The 10063-nt window shown below is 45.3% G+C and overlaps 1 protein-coding gene across 1 annotated transcript in view; it reads right to left on the reverse strand.

Annotated features, from left to right (window-relative positions):
• Positions 1 to 8400, reverse strand: part of ppp1cb (protein phosphatase 1, catalytic subunit, beta isozyme) — an 89488-nt gene extending 81088 nt beyond the window's left edge. The window contains exon 1 of the mRNA XM_052024317.1: positions 8278 to 8400. Within this exon, the coding sequence (XP_051880277.1) occupies positions 8278 to 8329 (52 nt within the window). The 5' untranslated portion in view covers positions 8330 to 8400. The remainder of the gene's footprint in view (positions 1 to 8277) is intronic.
• Positions 8401 to 10063: the final 1663 nt, after the last annotated feature.

Here is a 10063-nt window from a genome sequence, read left to right on the forward strand (position 1 = left end):
ATATTTTCTTATTTGAAGTAAAGGTTCCAATTAAGGTTAAGCAATTGCGGTCAACCAATGAGATGAGGCAGCGTTAGGCCAAATGAAACAGCTTACACAAATGCAAGATGATGTGGAAATACAACAGACTGGAAGGAAGAAAGAAGTAGCCGTGCTGCTCTTTAGAGCTTCCTGCCCCATTCAAAAGATCAATACTAATCTTCAATCTCATCCACATTCCTGACAATCCCCATGTAGTCAGAGAGATAGAACATAGAAGAGTACAGCACAGGAACAGGCCCTCTGGCCCACAATGTTGTGCCGAACTAATTAAATTAGTAATCAAATGTCCAACTAAACTAATCCCTTCTGCCTACACAATGTCCATATCCCTCCATTCTCTGCACACAAGAGTCTCTTGAACATCCATCGTATTTGCCTCCACCACCACCCCTGGCAGCACATTCCAGGCACCCACCACTCTGTAAAAACTTGCCCCACACATCTCCTTTAAATTTAGCCCCACCCCTCAACTTAATGCATGCCCTCTGGTATTAGACATTTCAACCCTGGGAAAAAGATAACAGCTATCTACTCTAGCTATGCCTTTCATCATTTTATCTCATAGCTATCTACTCTAGCTATGCCTTTCATAATCTCTATGAGATCTCCCCTCGGCCTCCGCCACTCCAGAGAAAACAACCCAAGTTTGTCCAACCTCTCCTTACAGCACATGCCCTCTAATCCAGGCAGCATCCTGGTAAATCTGCACCCTCTCCAAGGCCTCCACATCCTTCCTGTAATGGGGCAACTAGAATTGAATGCAATATTCTAGATGCAGCCGAACTAGAGTTTTATAAAGCTGCAACATAACTTGCCGACTTTTGAACTCAATTCCTCAACTAATAAAGGCAAGCATGCCATGTGCCTTCTTTACCGCCCTATCAACCTGCGTAGCCACAGGGCCGGTGTAGATACAGCACAGAAACAGGTCCTTAGGCCCATTGAGCCCATGCTGACCATCAATTTACATTAATCCCATTTTTTTATTCTCCGATTTCTCATCAACTCCCCTGAAATGTCATGACCCACCTACACAGTAGGGATAATTTACAATGGCCAATTAATCTACCAACCCACATCTTTGAGATGTGGGAGGAAACCAGAGCACTCAGGGTCAACACACACAGTCACAGGGAAAACGCGCCAACTATGCACAGACAGCTCCCCAGGTCAGGACTGAATCCAGATCTCCGAAGCTGTGATGCAGCAGCTCAACTGGCTTCTGCTCTGTGCCACCCACCATATCCTTCCCCTAGCTTCCAAAAATGTCATCAATCTCAGCTTTGAATATAGCTAAATAAACACCTCGAGGTAATTTTAAAAAGACTCTCTGTGTGAAGAAGCTCCTCATAAATTCAATCCTAAATATGCAACCTACTATCCTGAAACTATGGCCCCAGTTCTGGGCTCTACACCCAATGGAAAATAGTTCTCAGCATCCACCATGTCAAAGTCTTTCAGAATCCTATGTTCCAGTAAGATCATTTCTCATGCTTCCAAACAGCAGAAGATATAGGCCCATTCTAATTAATGATGAGTTCTCCATTCCAGGAGCTGTGTCATTACCTTCAGAGTACAAAATCTGAACTCCTGGGGTGGCCTCTTCAAAGCCCCCTAGAACTACAGCAAAACTTCCTAACTCAAACTCAACAGTCTTACAATGAAGGCAAAATAATATTTGCAAACCCGCACACTAACTTCATGATTTATACAAGAACACCCAAGTCTCTGTGAACAATATTTAATAATTTCTCTCCATTTTAAAAATGCTTTTCTGACCAAAGTAAATAACTTCATTTTCACATACTACACTCCATCTGCCCACTGTCTATATGTCATTACAATCGTGTCCTCCTCACTTTCCCACACAGCTTCGTCATGAATCCAAATTTGTTGATGATACAAGAAGTCCCTTCATCCAAGTGATTAGGCTGTAAATAGCCGAGGTCCAAGCTCTGATTTTTGCTGCACCTCTCTAGTTGTATAGCCTATCAACTTGAAGATTTGACAAGTGGGATTTCACTCACATAAAACCAAGTTATGCTTTTCTCAGAAACCAACCATGGACTCTAGAATTTTGGTGACAACTGGTGCAGGTTAATTAGCCTACAGCTCTGCTTTAATTCTCTTTCCTTTCTTGAATATCAGCTTTCCATTTGTCATTTTCCAGTCCAGTGGGATCATTCTAGGTTATAGAGAACTTCGACAGGTTCATTGATAGGAAAGATTTACAAGGATATGGGCCAAATGCAGGGAAACGGGACTAGCTCAGGAAGATATCTTGGACTGAAGGGCCTGTTTCCATCTTGTACAACTCTGACCATCACAATTTGCAATTTCTTCATTCACCTCTTAGAATTCTAGGATGTAGGCCATTGGGTGCTGGGGGAGGGAGGGAAGTGGTGAGGTGGAGAAGCAATTAGTTTCTCAAGTATAAAGATACATAGAAACATTTACAAAATGAGTCTTACAAGACAGCAAGAAATGGGAAGGTTACAGATGTATTAATGATCATTTTCCTCAAAATTCCCTAGAGTCGAAAATTGTGCCTTTAGATTGGAAAAGTTATTCTTTATTTAAGGAAGGGTTGAAAGGAGAAGTTGGGTATTAACAGAGCTATTGAACCATATATATGGGTTCATATATCCATGAACACTACCTCATCATTCCTTTCTTTGCACTATTTTCGTAACATAGCAATTTTGTCTTTGCACTGTACTGCTGCCACAAAACAACAAATTTCATGTCATACAAGTCAGTGATGATAATCTGATTTTGAATCTATTGGTTTAACACTGGCTTTGGTGAGTGACTGAAATCTATCCGAGTAACTGAACACTTGGATGATCAAAGGGACTCATCAAAATTAGTGGAACAATGTGTTTAACTAATCTAGTTGAACTGCTCAAGGTCATGATGGAAAGGAAATGTTGTCAATACAGACTTGCAGAAAAACATTTAACAAGATTCTTCTCAGAGGTTAATAGCAAAGTAAAACAGATACCTTGTGATGTAGATCGGTTAATGGTAGGTGAAAAGGAGAATCATAAACTTATCTGATTAAACAGCAGCATCTCACACCCGAAACAGAATATTCAGACTATCTAACAGTGTTGGGATGTTGAAACAATTGGCTTATTTAGCCCTATCCCCACTTTTTCCTCCATAAATCAATACATGACCAAAAATGGTTTCTCCTTATTTATCAAAAACCCTTTGCAATTTTAACTCTATTAGACAACCTCAATCTTCTATGCTTTAAGAATGACTCCAAATAGCACTCATTTAACTTCAGATCAGTACAACAAACATCCAGCAAGGTTTGATCTTTTTGCTCCCAGTTTTATTATTTTAAAAGGTGCAAACAAGGGTGGCAGAGGTCCTGGAATATATCAAGTGAATATTCATGTACCAGAACTCACTTAGAAGAGTGTCATTTAGGAAATCTGCCCAAAGAGACCAACCTCAAAACTACAGCTTAAAATGAGAATTGCAAATGTGACTGATCTTTCAACCGTCCCATGCCCAATTATAGGCCTTTGATTAACAATGAAACTTATTGCTGTTTCAGAACTTACGAGTTGAGTGATTCTCATTGGCCTGGTGAAATGGCATATTCACAAATGCGTTACTGATTATTAAACTACCTTTTCCTGAGCCCTATCCCCTTCTTTAGCAAATTAGTCTCATGTCTGTTTCAGGGACAGACCCCTTCAAGATGATCCTCCTCATTAACATCTCATAAAACACCTTTAACCCAACATCCTGAGAAGATCGATAGTGCTCAAACAAAAGCTGTGGACGTGTTCAATTCTAAAGACTTACTGAGTCAGATTTTGGTAGAACCAACCAATTGTTGGCATCCTGTTAGACTTACGTGCTTAGGTTTTTAAAACATTTTGCCTACAAAGTGGTTGAAAGTGCAAGATCATAGAGTTATACTGCATGGAAACAGGCCCTATTGCCCAAGGTGTCCAAATTAACCAAGATGTCCATCTCAACGAGTCCCATTTGCCTGCATTTGGCCCATAACCCCCTACACCCTTTCTATCCATAAGTGACAAGGTACATCAGGACCTTGGTGAATGCTGGGGCCAATCATGTAACCCTCTGACCCATGAGATTGAAGGAACACAAAATAAATATAGGGAGAGAGTAACACAAGACTGGACAAATCCAATCCCTATTTCAGCAGCAAGAGCACACACAAGCATATGAGCAAGCTAAAATATTATTTTTATAAAGTGTCATGTTTTAAATGTAAATAAATCTCCTAAAACTATTAATCTGAAGGATCCTACATGCTTACACTAATTGCTTATTTTCTGGGCAAGAGTGGTTGACTGTTAGTAGAACAATTTTTACACCTTTAAGGGCATTTACACAGAACTAGCTGACAATTACTGATCAATTAATGTTTGCTGTGAAAAGTCATAAGTTGCAGTTTTAACAAAGCTAATGCCAGCATGGAGCAAACCAGCCAACAACTTGTGGCAGTTTATGGGTACTACTTCCTCAGCAAAAGAAAATCAGTAGGCGTGTTGTGCTGATTACGGCAGAAAAATCCTATACTCAGAGCCCACTGGGTCCATGCCAGCGTCCAGCAGAACAGTCCCATTGATCCTATTCCACTTTTCTTTGCGCTTTAGTCAACCCTTTCTCTTTCACCCGCCCATCAACTACCACGCAGTTATCTGCCACTTACCTACACTAAAGGATAATTTTAGGTAGCAATCTAACCCAACAATGCCACCCAATCACACCCTGGTTTTTTATTGCACCAGTGTCCTTCAGACATTGGCAAGGAATACACTGGCAGAGACCCAATAGCAGACCACCATCTTCCTAGTGAAGTACGAGGCAAAAGGGAAAATTGAAACTTGATAAAACACAGGAATTTATAAATCAAAATAAGATTCACGTTGAAACGGCCAACAATGGCACATCCTTGTATGCCCATGATTAAGAAATCTCCTTTTCAAACAGTCTTAACTACCAAATAACAGAGCCAACTTAGCTCAATTGGTGGCACTCACTCGTGTCCTGGAAGGTTGCTATTTTAAACCCGACAATGGACAATCATAGTCTTGGCTGACATTTCAGTGAAGTTAGGAGAGACTGCTCCTTTGCCAGATATTCAGTTCTTCTCTCGTACCCCTTTTTAAAAAAAATGAACTTGGAACAGCCTCAAAAATCTGTTTCAGTTTAACCCTCAAAAACCTTTAACGACCGACCAGATAAAAAAATTAGGATAAAATTCAAACTCAGAAATGTACAAACAGACCAACTCCCCTGCTCTCACTACAACTGCCATTTTGTACATGGATAGACTGGACAGGCAAAATTGCACATGGACAGTAAACTATATATAATTGTATGTATGTGTGTGTATATATGTATATATAAAATAGATACTATAAAATCACCAGCAGTCTGACTTAAGGGAAAAGATGAACAGAGACAGAACTGAGTGAACATATAACTATATTTACTTTAAAATAAAGCTATTAATTCTAACTGAATCTCTAATGAAATATCTTTAAACACATACCATTTTATAAACAGGATAAAATAGTCAGGTTATACTATCCTCAGCAGATTTTTTTTCCCCAAAACTTTAATTGTGCCAAGGTTTAGGCTGAGACAGCTATAATCAACATCTTTCCATTAAACTTGTTATTAAGAACTGTATTTTGAACAGTGCTAAATAAACAGTGGTACATCTGTCCCAAGCAGCAGCTGCAATCAGTTAGGCTTTGCCAGCAATACATTCCCATCCACAAAATTACAACAGCACTGTAGTGTATTGTTTTTTGCATGCCAGATAGTATTTTACAAAAGTTTGATTTTTAATAATTAAACTTCTTGCTACAAGATATCTCCACTACACTAACCAAATTCACTTCTGTCAGAATTTCTAAAACTCGTATCAAAGAAATTGGTAACAATTTGCTTGGTTAAGAAAGGCAAGATAAGCTGGAGGTGCTGGGAAGACCTCGTGTTCGATGTCTCCTATGTGAGCTGATGTCTCCCACTTGATAAAGACCAAAAGAGTGGTCTTAGTATCCTTGAAATTTCAAGGCTGAGTCAGCCACTCACCTCTGCTGGAAATGTATTATACATATGCAGGCATGAAACATTACTGATGGGAAGTTGCAAGAAGGGAATCTGGAACCATACCCTAATATAGCAACAGCTTTCAGAGAGAAAATGGCAGTGGAACAAAATGAAATATAGGCAGGCGTTAAATGCTGCTTTAATAACAAAATATACATTGAGAAATCAGTATCCCAGGGCAGGTCCAGTGAAGCCAAGGGCAACTATAGCTAGGCCCAAAATCAAAAAATTGCCCAGGTATGCAGAAAATCCAATTATCAAGAGCTCTTGCAGTTATTAGGCCACCTTGGCCTGCTCTCTAGTTTCTATTCACCCACTGGAATTCCAAAAAAATTTTGAGTGGCATGTAAAGTGGCAGAGGATTAGAGGAAGATTGTGAAATGTTTTACCCACAAGGTGATGAGACCTGGAATCCAATGCCTGAAAAGACATTAGTTGCAAAAGCCACATATTTATGAAAATATTCATATGACCATCGAATATGCTGTAACCTACTTGGTTAAGGCCCAAGAGCTGTGTGGTGACATCAGCACAAATAGCTCTTTTTAAGTTGGCACGCACACAATGGCTGAATGACCTGTTGTTCTGTAATTTTGCAGGATTCTATATCCCTCTGGCTAACAATTACCATTTTACAAAGGGAAAAACAGTTTCTTCACATATTTTCCCATACAGAATCTACTTTCTACTAAAGTACTCCCAAAACTATGTAGCCAAACTATAATTACCAAACTATATACCTAGATGCAATAATTAAAAACATTCTGAAGTTCTTACAACCAACCTACCAACACACTATCTTCAAGAGTTATAACAGAGTTTCACTCACACTAATAATTGTTGCTGGTAATGTCAGTTCCTTCTTTTCCAACACCTAATTTACCAACATACTTAATCTGCCTTCCCCACTGAAATAGCTTTAAAAAAATCAAAGTTTTTCTTTTATTTCACCACATTAAACAATTCTAAGATCATGCACTTTTTCCTTTGAAACATGAACTAGATCAAGACAAATACAATCTGTTTATGGGAGTAGCAGAATTGGTGGAAGCAAGGTAAAAAAAAAAACGCCCATAGCATGCTAAACATTCCCGAAAAGTTGACATCAGGCAGACCTAAAGAAAGTCTCCTTGTAAGGATTGGACTGTGAAGCTCTGGATGTTTACTCCCCAGAAGAGAAAGCAAATTAAAATTCCTCACATCTCCTCTAAAGAAAACATACTGATGATATATATCCAAGACCTTCACCAACAAAACTTGAGGTGGCAAGTAATAATTCAGACAAAAATACATATTCGACAAATTTGGAGTTGAGTCTAGGCTCTTGAACACAAATACAGACAGAAATTCCAAATTTAAGAATTTGTACAATGGAGGAAACAGGGAGGAAGCAACCAGACTCAGCATTTTTAAACAGCAGATCAAGGCAATCGTTCCCAGAGAGGCAGACAAGGGCTCACTTTGTCCCCAGCTACAACAATAATAAAATAAAAACCACTTTGCGAAGGAGAATTAATGCCATTCACTTCGTTTCCGCTCTCAGCTTTGGTCACCATCTTCTTCGTGCATGAAAATCGTCCCCACAAATGAAGCTGCCCACCCAACCAGAGCGGGGAGACAGACCCACCCACCCACCCATCCATCCATCCATCCTTCCTTCCCTCCCTCCCTCGCCCACAAAAGGGGGTCGACACCCACCCAGAGACCCACATGAACCCCCTTTGCCCTCCCCCTCAACCACGGGCGGGATCAAGCCTTCAGTCGGTGCCCGGGAGCCGCCGCCGCCGCCGGGGTGACGGACAGACCCGGGCTGGGTGGGATGGTGGGGTGGGGGTGGGGGGAACAAGAGAAAGAAGGGCTACCCCAGGTGGAGAAGAGGGGGCGAAGACCACCCCCCACCCCCCGGGACCCTCAGCATCTCCCCGGGGCCGCTCTAACCAAAGGCCGAGCGGGAAGCGGAGGCGCAGCAAGACGGAAGCCCGGGCAAGGCCCCGGCGCTCCGGCTGTGGGGAGCGGGGTGGGATGGAGGGGGGGTCGAAGGGGTATATCCCCCGCACCGTGTCGGCGGCCGCACCCCCCGACGGGGGGGACGGAGCTCCGGGCCCGGGCCGCGCTCACCTTCCAGCAGCCGGGCGATCAGACTGTCCACATTCAGCTCACCGTCCGCCATCTTAGCGCCAGCCCGAGAGACGGAGAGCGGCTTAACCCTGTGTGTGCCGGGGGGAGGGAGGGGTAACCCTGTGTGTGCCGGGGGGGAGGGTAACCCTGTGTGTGCTGGGGGGGAGGGAGGGAGGGTAACCCTGTGTGTGCCGGGGGGGAGGGTAACCCTGTGTGTGCCGGGGGGAGGGTAACCCTGTGTGTGCCGGGGGGGGGGGAGGGAGGGGTAACCCTGTGTGTGCCGGGGGGGAGGGTAACCCTGTGTGTGCTGGGGGGGAGGGAGGGAGGGTAACCCTGTGTGTGCCGGGGGGAGGGTAACCCTGTGTGTGCCGGGGGGAGGGAGGAGTAACCCTGTGTGTGCCGGGGGGGAGGGTAACCCTGTGTGTGCCGGGGGGAGGGAGGGGTAACCCTGTGTGTGCCGGGGGGGAGGGTAACCCTGTGTGTGCTGGGGGGGAGGGAGGGAGGGTAACCCTGTGTGTGCCGGGGGGGAGGGTAACCCTGTGTGTGCCGGGGGGAGGGTAACCCTGTGTGTGCCGGGGGGGGGGGGAGGGAGGGGTAACCCTGTGTGTGCCGGGGGGAGGGTAACCCTGTGTGTGCCGGGGGGAGGGAGGGGTAACCCTGTGTGTGCCGGGGGGAGGGTAACCCTGTGTGTGCCGGGGGGAGGGAGGGGTAACCCTGTGTGTGCCGGGGGGAGGGTAACCCTGTGTGTGCCGGGGGGAGGCAGGGGTAACCCTGTGTGTGCCGGGGGGGAGGGTAACCCTGTGTGTACCGGGGGGAGGGAGGGGTAACCCTGTGTGTGCCGGGGGGGGAGGGTAACCCTGTGTGTGCCGGGGGGAGGGAGGGGAGGGATAACCCTTTGTGTGCCAGGGGAGGGGAGGGGTAGCCCTGTGTGTGCCGGTGGGATGGGTAACCCTGTGTGTGCCGCGGGGAGGGGTAACCCTGTGTGTGCCAGGGGGAGGGGTGTAGTATGAAAGGCCAGGGGTCAGATGGCAGTGACAACACTACTGACCCCCATGGTCGGATGATAGCATTGCCTATCGGGTCGGAAGCTTCACCACTGTTAATCAAGGGTCTGGCTCCATGCCACCCATCAAGAGCATACCTAAGGATTGGCTTGTAACTCATCTTTGTTCTTGACCCTGAATCATTGGCTTGTTTGAATTACCTGAACGGGCTCCACCCAGTTTACAGCCCTATAAAAGATGGTACATGTGGGCCGTGGGATCGGTACCGCCAGCAGCTGGGTGAACTGCTGGCTGTGCGGCTGCTCTGACTGTGGGATGAAGGGGCCACCAATGTGAGCTCCTCTCACCAGGAGGCGAGTGCCCTGGGGAGCTTGTCGGACCAACAGAGCATTAATAACGGTCTGTGGGCGCCACTGGGAGGGATCGGGAACACTGCTGCCCTGTGGGATCGGGTAGTGGCTGCCGTGAGAGTCCGGTACCCTACCCTCCTTGAGTGGGATTTATATGCATGACCACAGTGGAGCACAGTCAATGAGGGCACCAGGGTCATCCGGGAATGGGCACTAGTGACCGGCATATACGCAGGGACGGGTGACCTCAGGCTGTTAGAAAATACCATCGCGACAAGTGCGCTAATGGGGTACCTGGTCGCCACCACACACCCTGACCTGAGGCCGTGGTCCTATCCCTCATGGGACCTGCCAGCGGGAGGACCATACGGAAAGCCATTACCCTTCTGGTGGGGTTAGAATACATGAAGCGGGGGGTGCCCACACAGATCC

The sequence above is a fragment of the Pristis pectinata genome, chromosome 10 (assembly GCF_009764475.1).
Source record: "Pristis pectinata isolate sPriPec2 chromosome 10, sPriPec2.1.pri, whole genome shotgun sequence".
NCBI lineage: Eukaryota > Metazoa > Chordata > Chondrichthyes > Rhinopristiformes > Pristidae > Pristis > Pristis pectinata.